The 21,348-nt window shown below is 47.5% G+C and overlaps 1 protein-coding gene across 1 annotated transcript in view; it reads right to left on the bottom strand.

Annotated features, from left to right (window-relative positions):
- Positions 1-21,348, bottom strand: part of RIN2 (Ras and Rab interactor 2) — a 98,861-nt gene that overhangs the window by 58,257 nt on the left and 19,256 nt on the right. The window contains exon 2 of the mRNA XM_068987296.1: positions 4,908-5,008. Coding sequence (XP_068843397.1) covers positions 4,908-5,008 — 101 coding nt within the window. The remainder of the gene's footprint in view (positions 1-4,907; positions 5,009-21,348) is intronic.

The raw sequence follows: 21,348 nt of genomic DNA, 5'->3' as shown, positions 1-21,348 counted from the left end.
GCTAAAGCTGAAACTTCAATACTTTGGTCACCTGATGTGAAGAGCTGACTCATTTGAAAAGACCCTGATGCTGGGAAAGATTGAAGGCGGGAGGAGAACGGGACGACAGAGGATGAGATGGTTGGATGGCATCACTGACTCAATGGACATGAGTTTGAGCAAGCTCTGGGAGTTGGTGAAGGACAGGGAAGCCTGGCGTGCTGCAGTCCATGGGTTCGTGAAGAGTTAGACACAACTGAGCGATTGAACTGAACTGAACTGAGGTCCCCTAATTGCTTTATGAGTGTGGTGTCTTGCTTCTCCAAGAGGCTTCTGATGCTTGAATATGTTTAGAATCTCAAAGGGTCTGGTGACTGTCATTTTTCCATTCACTGAATATTTACTAAGTGTATGCTACCTGCCACACACCATCCTGTGTGTTGAAAAAAACAGCACTGGGCACAGATGAAGTCTCTGTTCTCACACAATGTACTTTTTAGTGTTGGGGGCAGAAGACACATATGTAAGCCAGTGAGTCCATTTTAGGTCTGTACAGGTTCTACCAATTCGAATAAAGCCAGAGACTTCCCTGGTGGTCCAGGGGTTGAGAATGTGCCCTGCAACGCAGGGGACACAGGTTCAATCCCTGGTTGGGGAACTAAGAGCCCCCACTCCACAACTAGAGAGTCCATGAGCCTCAAATGAAGGTCCCTGCAAGATGCAATGAAGATCCCACATGCGGCTGCAACGAAGACCCAATGCAGCCAAATAAATAAATTAATATTAAAAAAATAATAACAATAGCCAGCTGAGGGGACAGAAGAAAGGAGAGTCCATGGGTGACTGCTTCCTGCAGGAAAGGCATTCCAGGCAGAAGGAACGGTAGGATAAAATCTGGGAGGTGGGAGCTTGCTTGGCCAGAAGCCCAGGGGCTGGAGTAGACAGATGGAGTAGGGGACAATGTCAGAAGAGATTTAGGGGGCGGGGGAGGGGTTGGATCCCTGAAGGACTGAAGGCCATGGTAAAGATTTTGGTTTTAAATGGAAAACTACTATAGGAATTTGAATGCAAGGGACGTGACTTGGATTCAGATGAACTAAAGTCAGATCATCCTCTGACTTAGATAACAGTTCAGAGGGACTTCCCTGGCAGTCTAATACCCCACCTTCCAATGCAGGGAGTATAGATTTGATCCCTGGCCCAAATGCCGCGGGAGCTGTGCCAAAAATTATTAAAAAAAAAAAAAACAAAACAGCTCAGAGGTGGTGAATCGGTGAAGATAAAGCAGGGGCAGCAGGCAGGGTCTACTGCAGTGGGGGTGAGAAGTGGTCCCACCCTGGATCTATCTTACTGGCAGAGCTGCCAGAGTTTGGAGATAGACAGGAAGGCAGTTATGAGACTAGAGGTGTCAGGGTTGATGCATTCGTGAAGGGAAACCAAGGGCTCAGTCCTGGTCTTTGTAAGTTTGAAATGCCAAGGGTCAGGCTGTGGGCAGCTGGATGCAAACACGTGGATCCAACAGAGGACCAGCCTAGGGATGGATACAAGCTGGGAATCTGGGAATGTTCTGGAGGTGGGAATGCTCGTAATGATGGATGGATGAGACAGAGAGGTAAGAGGAAGTGGAACCAAAAAGATTCCATTTAACCTACGGTTGGATCATAAGCCACAAGCCTGGATGGGATCACACAGAAAGTTGCTCTAGAGATGTCTCTGTAAACAAGATACTGTGGTTATCACATGCTGAGACTGGGCCAAGTGCTTCACAGCTATTAACTCAGTCTTCCTAACAACTCAGAGGTAAGGCTCTGTTACTGTCCCCATTTTACTGATGTGGACACTGAGGCTCCTATTCAGAAAGGAAAGGGGATGGTGCAGAGGCCGCTGGGGCCCCAGGGTCAGGTGGGCAGGGGGACGAGGAGGAAGCAGCCAGTGGCAGGTGAGGTGAGAGGAGACCAGGGAGCCTGGTGTCCCCGATGCCCACGAGTGTCCCTGCAGGGGACAGAAGGTGGGAGCTGACCATGGATAGGAAAAAGGGACATCTTTACTTCCACTAACCTGATTCCTTCTGAAATTAACTTCCTCCCAGTTTGAATGCAGGCAGCACATCTCAGTAGTGCTCTCAGCCCCTGAGCCCTGTCACCACCAGCAGTCCCAGACGTTCTCAGTGTCAGTGCAGTCCTGCCTGTGTTCATCTCGAGTTCCAGATGAGAGCGGCTCCTCAACCCACAGCCTGACCTGGCCTTTAACATGTCAGTAAAGGAGCACCTACGCTATGAAATCACGTTAACAATTCTGATCCTCGTATCTCAGTTGCTCCCGCTGTTGCGCTGCATATTTTATTTTATGCATTTAGAGTATTATCCTGAGGAGGGGCTCCATGACACCCGAAAAGGCTTAAGACCTCCAGCTCATCTCAATATTAACCACAGAGGAGCCACTGCAGGCAGGAAACTGCATCCTAACCTGGGGAGTCAGCGGGTACTTCACCTTGCATCCACCCAGATGCTTCCTGGTGACTGCCTGGGGCAGGTGATGTTAGCCCACAGCACCCAGGCATCCTCACCATGGGTGATGCACAAAGGAAGGTGACCGGGATGCCTTCCTGCAGCCACCAGAAGGTGCCCTGCCCACGTCTGGGGTAGGGGATGAGGGTGGGATGGGGTTAGGGGTGTGTCTTCTCTCTGCTGCTGCTGCTGCTTAGTCGCTTCAGTCGTGTCCGACTCTATGCGACCCCACAGACGGCAGCCCACCCACCAGGCTCCGCCGTCCCTGGGATTCTCCAGGCAAGAACACTGGAGTGGCTACAAGGCTCTCATTTGACTGGGTTCTGCTCCCCTCACTCCCACTGCTTCCCGGTCATCTGCCCTTCAGGGTGCCCTGTGCCAGGCTGACCCACTGTCTCCCTGCAGCCACAGTCCTGCTCTGCCCTCATCTGCAAACAGCTCAGAGTCCTCCTCGCAGTACCGCTCCATCACCTGCCTCTCCTGACATTTCCACTGGGCAAAATGGAGGGATTAAAACTAAGTCCCTGTTCCATGCTCCAAGCAGTCAGTGAGAGATCCCAGCACAGAATCCAGAGGCTTCTCAGGTGGGCTTTTCTCCATGTCACATGGGTCCCAAATCAGCAGAACTAGGGTCATGATAGAGTTTCCTTCAAGGGTCATTAGGAGACTCAATGAGCTGGCAGATGTAATATATGTCCACATATGGTAAACACCATACACGTTGTTAAAGATAATCTTGGAAACAGATATTACCATACGTAAAATAGATAGCCAAGGAGAATTTGCTGAATGACTCAGGGAACTCAAACCAGGGCTCTGTAACAACCTAGAGGGGTGGGATGGGGAGGGAGGTGCCACGGCTGTTCAAGTGGGAGGGGACATGAGTAAACCTATGGCTGAGTCATGTTGATGTTTGGTAGAAACCAACACAACATTGTAAAACAACTATCCTTCAATTAAAAAACAAACTAAAAAAAGATAATCTCAACTTTCCTGTTTCCCATTTTTAAAAGCCTTTAAAATTCATAAATTCAGTATCAACCAGTGTAGCATAAGAATAACAGACACTAAAATGAAAAAAAAAATTTTTTTTGTGGAATGTTTATAGCCATTCTTAAATTTAAAAACCTTAAAGGAGATGTTAAGGGTGAAGAGAAAAAACCTGGCTAAAAGTTCCATGGAGTCTGGAACTAGATTGAACACGGGGCAGAAAATCTCTGGTCAAAAATCAGTGTGCATTTGTCTAGTTTCTGGGGGAAAAAAATGAACCCATTAAAACTGTTCATACCAAAGTCAAGGGAAAGTCACAGAATGCCAAATGGAGGACCATCTGGTCTACCTCCCGCATTTTTGTACAAAAGGAGAAGAGACAGACAGCACAGAGTATTTGCACAGCTAAGTGGGGGACAGTCCTCCAGAGACTCAGGGTGTGGACCCACAGACTCTCAGCTGCAGGGTGGCAGCTGCAGTGTCGCAGGGTGCCGCCCTGGGTCGGGTGGTTCTCCCTCCTCTACAGAAAGAACAAGTTGGGCTGGTTTGAAACTTGCCCTGACAACCAGATTCACCTGGTTTGCCTGCCTCTGCAGGACTCCTCCTGCCCAGCTCATGACTTGCAAGCAAAACCAATTCCAAAAATCTCACCCTCACACTGCACCAGGCAGTCTCAACCGCATTTCTTGAGAAAAAGGGGAAACTGCTAATGAATCTGGCCTCCGCGGCACCAAATGCCATGGCATTTTCTACTGACTATGCCCTCCTGTCCTTGCAAAGAACTAGAGCTTCCAAGAACTGGAGAAGGTCTGGGGACCCTCCTCCAGCCTGCCCACTCCCAACCTCTGTATCCTCATTCTGCAGAAAATGCCAGTCCTTAACTACCTACTTAGACCTTGTGCGCTGTGAACACAACGTAACACAGGTAGCCAGTGCCTTTCTTCATCGCTTACAACCACATCCAATTCCCAATACGCTGGGTCACATTTCAGGCTAAGGGCCACGGCAGAAGGTGCTGGGGCTTTTCCTGACCTGAGAATGCAAAGCGAGCCCATCCTCTTCAGCGCTCCCTTTAAAGCTTCTGGAGACAGACACGGGCTACCCTGAGTTCTGTTTTGCACACGGAGGCTCCCGCTGCGCTACTGTTTCCATCACTGTGAGAAGGTGGAGGTGGCAGACAGAACTTTAGGTTTCCGGGTTCTGATGCCAAGAGGAATGGAGAAGGTGTAAAGTTCAAGTGCCTTCGGAGGGATTAACGTGAACCCAGACAACTGGTTCCTAGGCCACTCCCACCTCCTACAGAAGATTCTTCTGGAGTGGCCACCACACTCCCAGTTCCCAAACCTGCCAGGCGGCCGGAACAGCTATCCTGGTGGCTACCAGGGTCACATCGCCCCCATCGCGTCCCCGATGCCTAATCGCCTCGGTCACCTGTGGGCTTCGGTGGGTCCCAGGCCATTTTCCAGGCTGACATCTGTCTGCACCATCTCCTGTTTCAGTTCGCCGATCTCCGAGGCAATTGTGTCAATGAGCTATTCAAAGACAAAAATAGTGTGACGTCAGGAAGTGGAAGAGGCGTGCCCAGAGCTGGGCAGCTTCAGCCACTTCAATAGGAGCACAGAGATGACTGCTTTTCTTTTCTTTTTTTTAAAAAAATATCCTGGCTTTTTGAATTTCCTTTACCCAGAGGAGGGGGGAAATAGGGAGGGAGCAGCTTCTGAGAAAGAGGAAGAACTTAGGTTTCGGTATCACCCTAAAATATGACATAAATAAAACAAAAAATATGACACCCAGTTTGCTTTCTCAACATGAACTACAAAGAGGAATAAACAAATCTTGGCAAAACCAGGCTTCAACATTCATACTGTCAAAGTGAACAGTCAAAAAGGATGCCCTGTGTTAAACATTATACCACCCTTATTCTGGTTACAGAAAGATGTCTATTTTGAAGATACATACAGTTGGCAAATCAACCTCCAATGACTTGTTAGGGGAAAGGGAAGAGAGAGGGTTTTGTGGGGGTAGGAGCGGGTGAGCAGGCAGTCAGGGAGCCGCAGGGGAAGAGATGGGGAAACGTGCCTTCTTCTTGGAGAAGACTTGTGTGGTCTTGCATGCCTTGCCTACACGCTTGGGGAGAAGCTACATCTGACCCTGAAGTTTGGTCTGAATTCTTGAGCCCCCCTTCCTCCCCATGTCCACTCATTCAAAAGGATCTTCATGATGCTAATCAGGATCTGTGGAACAGCTACTCAAAGTGTCACTACCATTCATTTTTTTAAAAATGTAGTTATTTTTTCATATAGGACTTCCCAGGTGGCTCGTGGTAAAGAATCTACCTGCACTGTAAGAGACACAGGTTCAGTCTTTGAATTGGGATGATCCCTTGGAAAAGGAAATGGCAACGCACTCCAGTATTCTTGCCTGCGAAGTCCCATGGACAGAGGAGCCTGGCAGACTACAGTCCATAGCGTCACAAAAGAGTTGGACACAACTTAGCTAAATTAACAGATGTTTTCATATAAATGTCACTTATGTCAACAAGAAAAAAATTAATATTTTAAAATAAACATTTAGATTATTTCTTTCCTAATATAGCAGATTTCTGTAGGCATAACCCACATGTCAAGCTCTCCATAATTTTTCACAGTGTAAAGGGGTCCCGGGGATAAAATGCTTGTGAATCATTATTCTAGCTTAAAGATGTTGTCGTCTTGCCTCAAGCAGCTTTTATCCCACCCAGAGAGACTCTGGGAGAAATTTCATTTTGAGTCTATGCTGCTGCTGCTGCTAAGCCGCTTCAGTCACGTCCGACTCTGTGCAACATTTTGAGTCTATAGGCTGTACCAAAATGTTGACCCTCATCTATTCATTCATTCAGAATTTTATGGCTACTCACTTCATGCTAAGCACTCCATGACATTTCTCATGGAGACGATATTCTATCTGGGACACAGACCACAGCACTGAGCATCGAGAAGTTGCAGAATGAAAAGAGAATTGAGTGATGTTGTAGGTGGCAGCTGAAGGGTCACCCTAGCTATGGTGGGTGGTCAGGACAGGTCTTTGAGGAAGTGATGAAGCCCTGAATGACAAGAAAGCCAAGAAAAGATTGGGGAGGAGCCTCCCACACAGCAAGTCCCAGAGGCGAGGGAGGTTTGTGGAAAAGTGTGGTCTGCCTGCCACCAGCCCTTGTCCACCTTCTAGATTACAGTACCCTTGGATTTGAGTTTTCAACTGAGGACCATTGGAGGGCTTTAGTAGGGGAATGGCCATTTTACTTGTTTTATGTTCTAAAAAGATCCCCTTGGCTGCTGGCTACACATGGTTTGCAAAGAGAAGCAGCAAAAGTAGTTAGGAGGCAACTGCAATGGTCCAGGCAAGAGACGACGGTGGTGTGGACCAGAGTGGTATCAGTGAGAAGGGGGGAAATCCAGGGATCACTGGACATGGAAACTGAGAGGTGGACTGAATGTGGGTGTGGGGGGAGAGAAGTCTCAAGGCCACTCCTAAGTTGTTGGCTTGAGCAATTAGATAGATGATAGTGCCTTTCACTGAGGAAAAAATGGGGAAGGATCAGATTTGAGGAAGAAACCCAGCTGGACACTGCACAGGTAAAGTTTTAACTGAGTTGCTTGTTAGTCATCAGTTCAATGTATTGCTATTGCTATTGCTAAGTCACTTCAGTCGTGTCCGACTCTGTGCAACCCCATAGATGGCAGCCCACCAGGCTCCCCCACCCCTGGGATTCTCCAGGCAAGAACACTGGAGTGGGTTGCCATTTCCTTCTCCAATGCAGGAAAGCGAAAGGTGAAAGTGAAGTCGCTCAGTCATGTCCGACTTAGTGACCCCATGGACTGCAGCCTACCAGGCTCCTCCATCGATGGGATTTTCCAGGCAAGAGTACTGGAGTGGGGTGCCATTGCCTTACTAAGGGTAGAACAACTTATACATTTGGAAGTCACTGGAATAGGTCACTGTGACAAGGAGAGACTACCTATGGGAGGTGGGGGGGTTGGAGAAGGGGCCCTAGCAAACAGCTGTGTGCACTCTCAGCACTTAGAGGTCAGGGGACGGGGGGCCAGCCAAGTCCATCCCCTTTGTGTGTGACTGGGGTGCAGGCTGTAGGTGGAGCTTCTGGAAGCACTGGGGCCTTAGAAGAGGAGATAAGGGGATTTCCTTTGAGACACATTCCAGAGGCAAAATTAAGTCTGACAATGTCAAATCCTTGAGGATGTGGGAAAACAGGAGCACTCACATGTTGCTGGAGGCATGTTGGCAAGCACATTGGAAAGTGGTGTGTGGTACCTTATAGAGACACAGACTCCTGTGCACACGCTTGAGAGAAACCCACACCCCTGGGTGAGATGAGAATACTGGCCACACCGCTGTCTGTAAGAACACCAAATTATAAGCACCTAAATGTCCACCAATTGGAGACATTGGATAAATGGAGGTATAGAATACTCCACAGCACTTAAAATGAATGAACTAGGACCTCCCTGGTGGTCTAGTGGTTAAGACTCTGCATTTCTACCACAAAGGGCATGGGTTCAATCCTGGATTAGAGAAATAAAATCCCATAAGCCTGCCTGGCGTAGGCAAACAAAAAGAAAAAGAAAGAAAAAGAACCAGATTATATATATCAACACAGGCAAAAGCTCAAACAAGTTTTCATAAAAGCAAAAAAAAGTGAAACAGATTACACTCAGTATATGAACTTTAAAACTAAGCAAAATTGTACTGTTGAGTGTTTGTAGATATATACATGAAAATAGATGACCCCAAGATGCAGTATTGGGTTAATCATCCTAGTTCTCAGGAAGAGAAGTGGATGGAGGTATGTACAGATGGATAGAGGTGTGCACAGGTGGGTGGAGGTATGCACAGGTGCGTGGAGGTATGAACAGGCAGATGGAGGTAGGCACAGATAGAGCATCTCAGCCACCTGTAGCACTTCGTTTCTTAAAGTGGCAAAATGATGATACTGGATGGAGCTAGTGATGCATGTAATATGTGATTTTCCGTATGTTTAACTGACTGTCATCAAACTTATTAGGTATATAAGAAAAAGGGTGAATATGTAGGAAAATGGGAAAAGGAAGGACTAAAAAGGTGGGAGCGAGTGGGGCGAGCTGGGGGTGTCTGAGCATCTGCGCAGGGGTCCCCCCTCCCCTTTCTAGGGCAGGAAGGTCACACATGGCCCATGAGGGAGCAAGCAGGCGTGCCCTGGGGAGGCCCAACCTTGACCTCCGGCAAATCTCAAAGGGAAGATTCCCACCCCAGAACATTCATCCTTTCTGCCCTCAGTCTCCTTCACGGCCATCATCACGAACTGAATGGCTTTCCCTGAGAGAAGCACCTGACCCCTCCAGCCAGCTCTCTCTGTCCTGAACACACACTACAAACTGGTTGTCACTCAGTACACCCAGATGGCAAACCACAGGTGACACCCCTTATCTGTAAAGCAGAAGGGAAGGGCCGGGACCCCAAGACATGAAGGTGGATGGCCACAGAGGTTGCCCCGGCTGGATGACTCTGGGACGCTCTGGCTGGATTGAGGGCATTTTCACCCCCCTCCATCTCCCCTCTCCACCCCTTTTGACCCCAACTCATCCATCGGATGGCACAGATTTACCTGACGGATGGACCAGAAGCTAGAGTTCCAGAGCCAGGCCGCCAGCAACAAGAGCCACCCCAAAATGTCTGCTGCTCCCTGAGGTCAGCCCCGAGGTCCCTGATGGGATGTAAGCTGCTCCCCATCACTGTTCCCAGATACAGGTGTGTTTGATTGGTTTTAATTCAGGCAGATGTTTGACCTCACCTGTTATGCTCTCATGTTCTTCCAGATTTCATTCTTTGAGGGCAAACAGGGATAACTTACCACCCACCGAAGGGGGAGCAGTGTGAACTGAAGTTTTAGCCTTTTCCTGTGTTAAAGCCAACAGCAGTCAGTTTCAGTGTAAGCCGCTTCATCAAAGTTTCTCCAAATCCACTTATACAACCTGAGACCCCAGCACATCTGGGTCTCTGTTAGAACTCCTCCAGGGGGCAAGGGGCTGCCTATGCATGTGCCAAGCTGGAAGCCAGTGTGGCTTTCCGCAACCCTGTTTGGCCGCCCTGGACATGTGTGGACGCCCGAGGGGGTGGCAACACAGCCAAACGGCTGTTACTGAGTGAACTGGCACCAGAGATGGGCCTCAGGTTTCAGGGCACAGAGCCGGTGAGATAGTAGTACTGGTTCAAAACACAGCAGCTATGTTCTCTTCAGAAAATCCCACAAGCAGCAACACGGTCAGGGCACAGACAGCCTGCCCGGAGAAAGTCAGGGCATGGCCTGTGTTCTGAATAACCGTCAGGGCTGGTGTGCGGAGCAGGGAAATGGCTGCTGGTAGGACTTCTGCAGCTTGTTCCCACAGTGGGAACAAGCCTGAGGCTGGGTCTCTGTGTCCCTCCCTCATTCTGCTCTGAAAGCCAGTGCCCCCGCCCTGGGGTCCAGAACAAAGAACAAGAAGTACTTGGGATGAGTTTCACCCTACCCTGCAGCCAGGCCAAGGGCAGGAGAATTCGGGAAGCCCCAGGTTCTTTCCCAAGATCACACCCAGGGCTTGACCTGGACAACATGGAACCTATGCAGCTCCAGCCGGGCCCAGGAGTCTACACTGATGTGGACCACTCTATATTTTGGGTGGGTCATGTCCCTGTTGGGGGAACCTCTCCATTGGGGCCACACTTCCAGCAGCAGGGGGTACAGTGTGTGAGGCAGCCCGCTTTGTATTCTCTACCTGACAGAGAAGTGCTCCCTATCTTATCAGTAAACAATGATGTCACAGTCATCAGCGATTTCAGCCCTCCAGGGCACTCAGGAAGGAGGAAAAATACCTGAGCTCTAACAGCCATCAGATTGCAACCACTCCCTTCAGTAAGCCCAAGGGAGCTCAGTTTAGTTCAGTGGCTCAGTTGTGTCCCCTTGGACCACAGCACACCAGGCCTCCCTGTCCATCACCAACTCCCAGAGTTTACTCAGACTCATGTCCATCGAGTCGGTGATGCCATCCAACCATTTCATCCTCTGTCATCCCCTTCTCCTCCTGCCTTTAATCTTTTCCAGCATCAGGGTGTTTTCCAATGAGTCAGTTCTTCACATCAGATGGCCAAAGTATCGGAGTTTCAGCTTCAGCATCATTCCTTCCAATGAACATTCAGGACTGATTTCCTTTAGGATGGACTGGTTGGAGCTCAGGATGTGAAAAAAAAAAAAACACCCAGGACACTGGCCCCAGATAGTTGAGATGCATATGAAAGGAATGATTTCAGTGAGCCCAGACTCCTGCACTTCCCATATACAGAAAAGCGCTAAATTCCTTGTGATATCTGGTTCTCTTTAATTCACAAAAATACTTTCGATGTTCAGACTACCTACCCTTTGTTGCAAAACTTCTATTTAACCTGGCTCCTCACCGATCCCCCTTACTCTGCTCCCCTGGAGCAATTCTCTCAAGACTACTTGAGATGCTACCTCCTGGGCTTAAGTCCTAAAAATTTCCGTCGAATAAAACGTAACTCTCATCTTTTAGGTGGCGACTATTTTTTTTTAAGTCGAAAGAGCAGTGGTGAGGACCCCAGCTGTGGCTCAGAAAGACCTTCCTTCCAATCCCAGCCCAACCCCTGTCAGCTGAGTCCTGAATCCCTCCGTACCCACTTATTCCTGAACCCCTGATACGAGGGCTGGGGTTTGGGTGAGTACATAGGATGACGAGATGAAAACATCTTGGAGCCTGCCCCTAAATGCTCTCACATTTTCTTCCTAGTTCAGTCCTCTCTTTATATGAATGGTGACCCGCTAGGAAGCAGAGAGCTGATAAAGCCGACACTTAAAACAGACTCATTCACCTCCCTGCCTGCAAAGAGGCCGTTTCATCCCCACTACAAAAGATTAGTGTTCCTGGACTCCAACCCTTCTTCTGCCTGTCTGCCCCAAAGTCTCTAAGCTCGAGATCTGCCCACTAGATAACAATTTTCCCCAATGAACTGATGGACCAGGAGAGAAGTTGTCTGACACCCTTGCTTGCAGGGCAGGCTGGAGGGAGGGGAAAGGAGGGACTCAATCTTGCTTTCTTTATTTTAGAGTTAGATAAGAGGAGAGAGATTCTCTTGAAGGTCAAGTGAAAAAGAAAGCTTATAGAGCAAGTTCAGATACAGGAATTCCAGGACTAACTCAGGAATGTTATCAGCGGTTCTTGAAAGGATGTGTCACTGACAGATGAAGACTTGAATCCTAGAGTGTGGGGAAATGTCAAGTGCCTGACTCCCAGCCATGGAATTTCTATTCCCCAAGTGCATTCAGTTGGCCTTGGGATATGATGGGCCTTGAGAATCTTATCAGCTCTGTGGGCTTAGACCCACCTCCAGGTCACAAACAACCACTGACCCTCACAACTGCCTTTCCTGTTTCCGGAGCTGGCGGAGCCTCCAGGTCTAGCGGGCACACCCCATGCTGGAGTTTTCCTAAAGCAATCTGGAAAATAATTGGCTTGTTACAAACTTTCAGAAGATTTTTGCCCCCAGGAACTGTCACCATGGAAACAAAGAAGTAATGATGGCTGCTTGCCTTCACTTGTGGAGGAGTGTCTGCGGAGTGACACTGGAGCATCTTGGAATTTGGCCCTTTTTTTGTTTTTATGTGTTAGTTGCTCAGTCATATCTGACTCTCTTTGCTCAGTCATATCTGACTCTCTTTGACCCCGTGGACTGTAGTCCCCCAGGCTCCTCCGTCCTTGGGATTCTCCAGGCAAGAATATTGGAGTGGGTTGCCATTTCCTCCTCCAGGGGACCTTCCCAACCCAGTGATTGAACCTGAGTCTCCTGAATTTGCAGGCAGATTCTTTACCATCCTGGAGAAGAAAATGGCAACCCACCCCAGTATTCTTGCCTGGAAAATCCTAAGGACAGAGGAGCCTGGTAGGCTACAGTCCACGGGGTTGCGAAGAGTCGGACACGACTGGGCAACTTCACTTCACTTTCTTTACCATCTGAGCTACCAGGGAAGCCCTCTCCCAAGAGTGTTTGCATTGATGTTTGTGAAATTTTAATTATAATTACAGACATAATACATATATATATATTTCCATGAAATCATGGGTTATTTGTACTTTCCTGGTGGCCCAGTGCTTAAGACTGTGCTTCCAGGGCAGGGGTTGGGGATTCCATGCCTGCTCAGAGAACTAAGATCCCAATCCCCAAAGATTACTGAAGCAGTGGATAAAGAGTATCACCCGTCGTGTCAGTAAACAAAGGATGTCATGGCCACCAAGCCCTCAGCCACTGTAGCTCCCAGATCGTGCACCTTGAGGGGATTCAGGGAGGAGAAAAACAGGATACGAAGGTAGGTAGAAAGGTGCACACCAAAACATGATTTCAACGAGCCCAGACTCTTGCTTCTTTCCCATAGGAAAGTGCTAAATTCATCAACTAGAGATGTCTTTTTCTTTAATTAACAGTAATGTTTTGATGTTCCAGCTACTTGTTTTTTGTTGTGAAAACTCCTGTGTATCCTGGCTCCTCCTTTACCTCTTTGGAACAGTCCCTCAGAGCTATCTGAGAGGCCATCTCCTGGGCTTAAGTCCTTGGTATGTCCCCTGAATAAAACATAATTCTCAACTTTTAGGTTGTGCATTTTTTTCAGTCGACATAGTTAAAACTAATCGCCCTTGACTGCTGCCACTAACCCCACCTACTCAGAAGGAATCACAATGATCAGTTTTGTGCGTATCATTCTTTTTTAAACATTTTAATTAATTAATTAATTTTTGGCTGTGCTGGGTCTTCGTCGCTGTGAGGGCTTTTCTCTAGCTGTGGCGAGCAGGGGCTACTCTCAGTTGGGTGTACAGGCTTCTTGTTGCGGTGACTTGTCTTGTCTCGGTGCATGGGCTGTAGGGCCTGTGGGCTTGAGGAGTTGCAGCTCCCAGGCTCTACAGCGCAGGCTCAGTAGCTGTGACGCGTGGGCCTAGCTGCTCTGCGGCATGTGGGATCTTCCCAGACCAGGGGTTGAACCTACGTCTCCTGCACTGGGAGGCAGGGAAGCCCAGTTTTGCGTGTTTCAATCTTGAATGTTACCATTATGCGCTTTTTCTGCACAATGGAATTGTACTGATGTACTGTCCCATAGCTTGCTCTTACTCATTTCACCTAAGAAAATGTTGATACATGAATACTTGGTTAATTCTTTTTATTTTGTTTACTTTTAATTTTTCGTCTGTGCCGCACAGCATGTAGGCTGTGCGTTCCCCGACCATGGATTGAATCCTCCCTGCTCTGCATTTGAGTCTTAAAGTCCAGAGTCTTAACCACTGGACCACTAGGAAAGTCCCACCCTTGGTTAATTCATTTCAAGTGGGAATGGTTTTCCACCAAAGGGATAACCATGCAGGGTATATCTGGGAATACCCCATGTATCCATTCTACTTTGATAAATGCTTAGGTCGTTTCTAATATGTTGCTGTCACAATCATGACTGTGATGAGCAGCCTTGTGTACCGTGTGAAAACTCAAGAGAAAATGCCAAATTGTAGGCACATAGGAGGTTATGAGGAGGTACCATGTGGCTCTTCGGGGGTCTGTGCCCAACTCCAGTACCTCCACCTTCTTTGAAAACATCCACCTCACTTGTCAGCATTTACTGTATGTTAGTTGTTGAGTCCTGTCTCTTTGCGAGCCCATGGACTATATAGCTCACCAGTCTTCTCTGTCTATGGGATTCTCCAGGCAAGAATACTGGAGTGGGTTGCCATGCCCTCCTTCAGGGAATCTTCTCAACCCAGGGACTGAACCCGAGTCTCCTGCATTGCAGGTGGATTCTTTACCATCTGAGCTACCAGGGAAGTATCAATATTTTTAAGCTTTGGCTAATCTGATAAATGGCTTTTTATTATCTTAGTGCTTTGCAAAGATTATTTTTGTTGTGAAGGAAGAAATTTTTCTCTGCCCTTCTTCACTCTTCTGGCTGGTCAAAGATTTAGAATTAAAAAAAAAAAAAGTGGGAACATTCTTGGATGTCCAGTGGTTAACACTCTCAGCTTCCACTGGAAGGGGCAAGGACTCCATCTCTGTGGGGAACTAAGATTCCACATGCTGTGTGGCAAGGCCAAAATAACTAAAATAAATTAAATTAGGATGAAACAGGTTAACAGCAGAAAGTCAAACAAAGTGTAATACCATGTACACATAGGGGAGGGCCAAAAGAACCAAAATGGCCCAAACCTTTAAATACCACCTTCAGCTAAAGACAAAAGAGAATGTTGGAACAGTGGTTTCGGGCTTCAAAAGGAAGGAAGGTAGTTCTTAGGAGATGGACCAATAGCTGTTTGGAAAACAAAGGTTTGCTGGGCCCTGCAGAGACAATGGGCCATGACTTCCCGTCCAATGCCTCCTGTGAGTTAGAGGCTTCTAGGCAATGGCTCCCTTCCTGGTACAGGTCCTCTATCTGTGTTTTTTTAGGCAGTTTAAGGGGAAGGTCAAAGGTTCTTCCTGAGTCTTCAGAGCTATTGTCTCCAGCTTCAAATAATCTGCATGCCAAAGAGATATTTTGGGGTGGCAAGTTTTTCTTCCTTTCATATTTGCATTTCTTCCCAGAGGGATTATCTGTTCGTTTATTTGTTGCCTGTTTTAGGGGTTTGCTGATTTTTCTTAAGTTGTGGATATGAATCCCTTGTCTCAAATACTGAAGATTCCCCCCTCATCCTGTTTCTCTGCCTTTTAAATTTCCTTAAATTTAAAAAAAAAAAAAAACATATTTATTTTGCCTGTGCTAGGTCTTAGTTGCTCTTCATCATGGCAGGCAAATTCTTAGTTCTGGCATGTGGGATCTAGTTCCCTGACCGGGGTGGAACCCGGGCCCCCTGCTTTGGGAGCAAGAAGTCTTAACCACTGGACCACCTGGGAAGTCCCAAATTTCCTTAAACTTCGAATGTTGATAGAATCAAAAGTTACTTAAGGCTCTTGCTGACTCTCCACTGTCTAGGAAGACACTCCTTATCTGGAAATAAGAACGTCTCCTTGGTTTTCTCTAAGACACATGCCATTTTGCCTCTTTACGTATGATGTATTTGCTTCTTTGTAGGCCTGTCATCCATCTGGATTTAATCCTGAGTGTGATGTGAAGTTGGGACAAGGAGGTGAGGGGTGACTATAATAAGACCAGGGCTAGTTCTACACTACCCGCTCTCCTGGCCTAAAGCCTGCCCCGAGGTACCTTCTACAGGCCAAGGAATGTGCCCAGAAGGCTCCCTTTTCCCAATTTGCCCAAAGGCTGGGGGTGGCTCAGGACAGATGATCTCTGCACTGGATTTTTCATCCCATATGGAGAGTCAGAGACACCACAGTATTTATGCCACAGTCCCTACTGATCCAAAACAGCCCTTTAGCCACTTTGAAAGAAAGTGAAACTGTTAGTCCCTCAGTCGGTCCAACTCTTTGAGACCCCATGGACTGTAGCCTGCCAGGCTCCTTTACTCATGGAATTCTCCAGGCAAGAATACTGGAATGGGTTGTGATTCCCTTCTCCAGGGGATCTTCCTAACCCAGGGATGGAACTTGGCTCTCCTGCATTGCAGGTAGACTCTTTACCATCTGAGTCACCAGGGAAGCCAATCAGAACCTTTCTAGTTACCAAAAAACAACACCCACTACCTTCTCATTCCACTTTCTCCTTTGGAGTTAAAAAAATACAGCCCACCTCCAACACACGTAGAGGAAAACTTAATAAGCAACCCACCCCTCCCCATCCTCTGTGTTAAGTCAATGGTTTGCCATAAGTAATTTTCTGTTTTTAGCACAAAGTAGTAAATAGCAGTATTTAGAAGAAACAAACACGGGTGAATAATTGAATTATTTAAAAGCAGAATTTTGGCTAAAGGCCCGGCTTCAAATTCCTTTGGCTCTGTTGATTCAAGCAGTGCATTCCCTGAGGAAAAAATTTGACCCCCTTACATTTTCTCATCCATGAACTGATGACGCGTTGAGGGCTGTTTCTCAGGGCCGTTTAAGGGTCCAAGGAGGTGTTGCAGGCCATGTACACAATAGACAGGCCCCTTTATTGTTTGCTGTAGGGTGGGAGGTGGGGGTGGCGGGGAGGCAGGTGTGGAGAGAGGGCTTTCAATTGATACCACCCTCCTCGGAGGACAGCAAGGTGAGAGGTGTGGTTTAAGATGTGCCACCAGAAGCTCCAGGCGGGGTTATGGATGCTGGATGTGATGGCTGATTGTATATGCTGGGGACGCAGGTCCTGCTGCAATGCCCACAAGGGAGAGGGAGACCTCCGTGTACTATTTCCCCCAAGCACTTGAATTCCATGGGGCTCGTTGGGGACCTGAGAAGCATGGAGATACTTTGAATGGGTCCCTTGGACTACAAGGAGATCAAACCAGTCCATCCTAAAGGAAATCAACCCTGAATATTCATTGGAAGGACTGATGCTGAAGCTGAAAGTCCAATACTTTAGCAATCTGACGCGAAGAGCCGATTCATCAGAAAAGACCCTGATGCTGGGAAAGATTGAGGGCAGGAGGAAAAGGGGATGACAGAGGATGAGATGGTTGGATGGCTTCACTGACTCCATAGACATGAGCTTGAGCAAGCTCCAGGAGTTGGTGATGGACAGGAAAGGTGGCATGCTGCAGTCCATGGGGTCGCAAAGAGTCGGACATGAGTGAGCGACTGAACAACAACAACTTAGAATGGGTAGAAATATTTGAAAGGCAAAAGCCCCCGTCAGTTCTTGGTGCACCTTAGGTGTGATGATACCCACTGCAGGACTCATCCAGGAACCAGGCTTCCAGACTTCGAGCCTCTTGTTGGACCTTCCTGGTATCTGAAAAGCCCTGCAAACATCAGGTTGCAGAGTGGTCTCGCTGACACTAGCACTTCTGCCAGACATGCTGGGTGCTTCCCCAAGGCCGGCGGGGGAAGGGAACCCGGCCCTCCACAGCCAGCCCCAAGTCCCCTGTCAGAGGACAGAAACTGCTTGGTCTTGTGCACAGAGACCCAGAAGGACCCTCAGAGTCAGTTCTGGACCACTGACTGATGGGCACTGACTGTAAACGCTCCAGCTCCCTCACCTCTGGTCCTTGAAGACAGAGCCAGAGTTACCCTCAAAGGACTTCCCTTGAACTTGGACCCTCACTCACCCTCTCTGCCCCACTCTGCTATGGGTTTTTCTTGGGAGCACTTTCTGATAAGCCACTTTCATAAAAAATTTTAGCTCTGGGCTTGTTTCTGGAGACACTGACCCAAGGTGCCCCCAACCTCCCCTGTTGCCTCCCTCCCCTCATTTACCACTTGAGGTTGATGGCCCTTTGTCTGGGACCATCCTGAAGCCAGAGGCTCTCCCCAATGGCCCCCACCTGGATGCAAATTCTGCACAGCAGGAATGGTGTCCTTGTGCTCTGTGGAGACCTCTGAGCTCAGGACAGTTCGGGGCACTTCCCTCTCCTGCCTTCCTCTTGGTAACTTCCCTGTCCATTTCCATCTAGACCAGGGATAAATCAGGACACGGGGTGGGTGGGGCTCCAGCCTGACCTCAGCTGGACACCACAGGGAAGTGGCTGACACTGTGGCAGCTGCTGCAAAGGCATAGCTCCAGAGTTTTCATCTGTTCACCAGTGATCACACCAAGGGGGCTGTACATGCAGAATTCAGAGCTCTGAGCTTCTGTTTAGGTCTCACTGAGCAGAAGCCATTGGTTTGAAACCCTGGCCCCAGACTTCCCTGGCAATCCAGTGGTTAAGAATCTGCTTGCCAATGCAGGGGGCATGGCTCCAATCCCTGATCCATTCCAGAAGGATCCCACATGCAGAGGAGCAACTAAGCCTGCATGCCACAACTACTGAGTTTGCACACCTATAGCCTGTGCTCTGAAACAAGAGAAGCCACCGCAATGAGAAGCCCACGAGTGCCGCAACTAGAGATAGCCCTCGAGCAGCAATGAAGACCCAGTGCAGCCAACATTAATAAATACATATAAAAAACAATAATGCAAAGAACTGACTCACTGGAAAAGACCCCGATCCTGGGAAAGATTGAGGGCAGGAGAAGGGGGTGACAGAGGATAAGATGATTGGATGGCATCATCAACTCAATGGACATGAGTTTGAGCAAACTCCAGGAGAGAGTAAAGGACAGGGAGGCCGGGCATGCTGCAGTCCGTGGGTTCGAAAGCAGTCGGACTCAACTTAGCAACTGAACAACAACCTCTAATGACTAAATTGTAAGCTGCTTCTATCCAAGGGAAAGAGACCTCCACATTGGCTCTACCCCGCCGGACACTCACTTCCAAATATGGGGAGGTTGTGGAGGGCAGGGAGACCTCTGCCATCAAGCATGCCAAAGGCTCAGTACAACTTGAAGATGCCCAGCCCAGAGCTGTTAGTTTAATTATATTTGAAATGATCCTCCACAACAAACACTAATATAACTTTAAACTTAGTGCATCTTTGGGGAAAAATTATTTTTTAATGTATTTATTTACTTATTTAAGGGGAAACATTTTTTTCATATATTTATTTATTTTTATTTATATTTGGCTGTGCCCAGGTCTTTGCTGCTGGATGTGGACTTTCTCTAGTTGCGGTGAGGAGGGGCTACTCTCTAGTTGTGGTGCCTGGGCTTCTCATTGCAGTGGCTTCTCTTGCTGAGGAGGACAGGCTCTGCTGCTGCTGCTAAGTCACTTTAGTCGTGTCCGACTCTGTGCGACCCCATAGACGGCAGCCCACCAGGCTCCCCCGTCTCTGGGATTCTCCAGGCAAGAACACAGGAGTGGGTTGCCATTTCCTTCTCCAATGCATGAAAGTGAAAAGTGAAAGGGAAGTCGCTCAGTCGTGTCCAACTCTTAGCAACCCCATGGACTGCAGCCCACCAGCCTCCTCCGTCCATGGGATTTTCCAGGCAAGAGTACTGGAGTGGGGTGCCATTGCCTTCTCTGGACCGGCTCTACGCACACAGATTTCAATAGTTGTGGCACACGGGTTTAGTTGCTCTATGGGATGTAGAATCTTCCTGGACCAGGGATCAAACTCATGTCCCCTGCACTGACAGGTGGATTCTTACCCACTATACCACCAGGGAAGTCCCGGAAAAAAAAAAAATTTTTTTAATGATACACAGAGTGTCTGTAGTTTAATATATAAAATATGGAAGCAGCCGGTGTGATGTGCCTTGAAACAGTCATTCTGCTGAGGACCTGATTTACTCTGTCAGTTGTCTGAGGTCGGTGTTGCGTAAGATTCTTCAATGAGTTTAGAAGTTACAGATACCTATCTATCACTGCTCGTGGCTTTGAGTTTTAAGGTGAAATAACAAGATAACCAACAAACACCATGAAGAGCAAAGCTCTATCTAAGGCTCGGTACTAATGTTTCTACAGCCCTGGTTTTAGCATCTGTGTCTGAAGTTTTAATGCTGTATGTTTTTAAAAGATTTTTAAGAAATGGTTACAGTGGTGATCATTTTGCAATGCAGAGAAATTTTAAGTCACTATATTGGGCACCAGAAATTAACTCAGTCTTACAGACCAATTGCTTTTCCAGTAGTCATGGAGATGTGAGAGTTGGACTATAAAGAAAGCTGAGTGCGGAAGAATTGATGCTTTTGAACTATGGGGTTGGAGAAGACTCTTGAGAGTCCCTTCCAATCCCCAGTCCATCCTAAAGGAAGTCAGTCCTGAATATCCATTTGAAGGACTGATGCTGAAGCTGAAACTCCAAAACTTTGGCCACCTGATGGAAAGAACTGACTCACTGGAAAGACCCTGATACTAGGAAAGATTGAAGGCAGGAGGAGAAGGGGACAACAGAGGATGAGAGGGTTGGATGGCATCACTGACTCAATGGACATGAGTTTGAGCAAGCTCTGGGAGTTGGTGATGGACAGGGAAACCTGGTGTGCTGCAGTCTATGGGGTCGCAGAGAGTCAGACACGACTGAGTGACTGAACTGAACTGACCTGAACAGACCAATTATACTTCAAAAACAAACTCATAGAAAAAGAGATCAGATTTGCGGTTATCAGAGGTGGGAGGTGAGGGTGCAGGGGAGGGGAAATTGGAGGAAGGTGGTCAAAATGTACAGACTTGTAGTTATAAGATAAAGAAGTACTAGGAATGTAATGTACAACAGGATTAATACAATTAATATTGTATGATATATATGAAAATGGTTAAGAGAGTAAATCCTAAGAGTTCTCATTGCAAGGAAAGAAAATCTTTTTTCATTTCCATCAATTTTGTATCTACTGGGTTGTCCAAAAAGTTAAGTTTTTGGCCAACCCGTTATATGAAATGATGGATGTTCACTAAACTTATGGTGGGCATCATTTCATGATGTATGCAAGTCAAATCAGTATGCTGTACGTGGCTGCATGTCAATTATATCTCAGTCAAGTTGGGGAAAAATAAGAAAAGAAAAAAGAAGCGTGTACAGAGTACTTTAAAAACCTCAGACTCTAGGTCAACAACAGGAAAGATGCACAATCTGCTCTATCAAATTGAAGATACTATCATTAAAGGACATGGTGTTACTTTGTATACCACCAAGAAAAAAAAAGCTGCCAGTAATAATTATAACATATCATTGATCATTGTAGTTGTTCGGTTGTTAAGTCATGTCCAGCTCTGTGTGACTCCATGGACTGTGGCATACCAGGCACCTCTGTCCCGCTAACTCTCAGAGTTTGCTCAAATTCATGTCCATTGATTATAGGATACAAATAACTTCAGAGATGGTGGTAACTTTTGAAGCAGTACATCTTAGAATTGAAATGCACTATCTACGGCTTCATGGAGATCAAGCGGAAGGGCCTGAGGTTGTGTTGGTTGTTAGCGGCT

Source organism: Capricornis sumatraensis, chromosome 15, assembly GCF_032405125.1.
Source record: "Capricornis sumatraensis isolate serow.1 chromosome 15, serow.2, whole genome shotgun sequence".
Taxonomy (NCBI): domain Eukaryota; kingdom Metazoa; phylum Chordata; class Mammalia; order Artiodactyla; family Bovidae; genus Capricornis; species Capricornis sumatraensis.
Note: the sequence above shows the minus strand (reverse complement) of the source record. Positions and strands in the feature narration are given on the sequence as shown.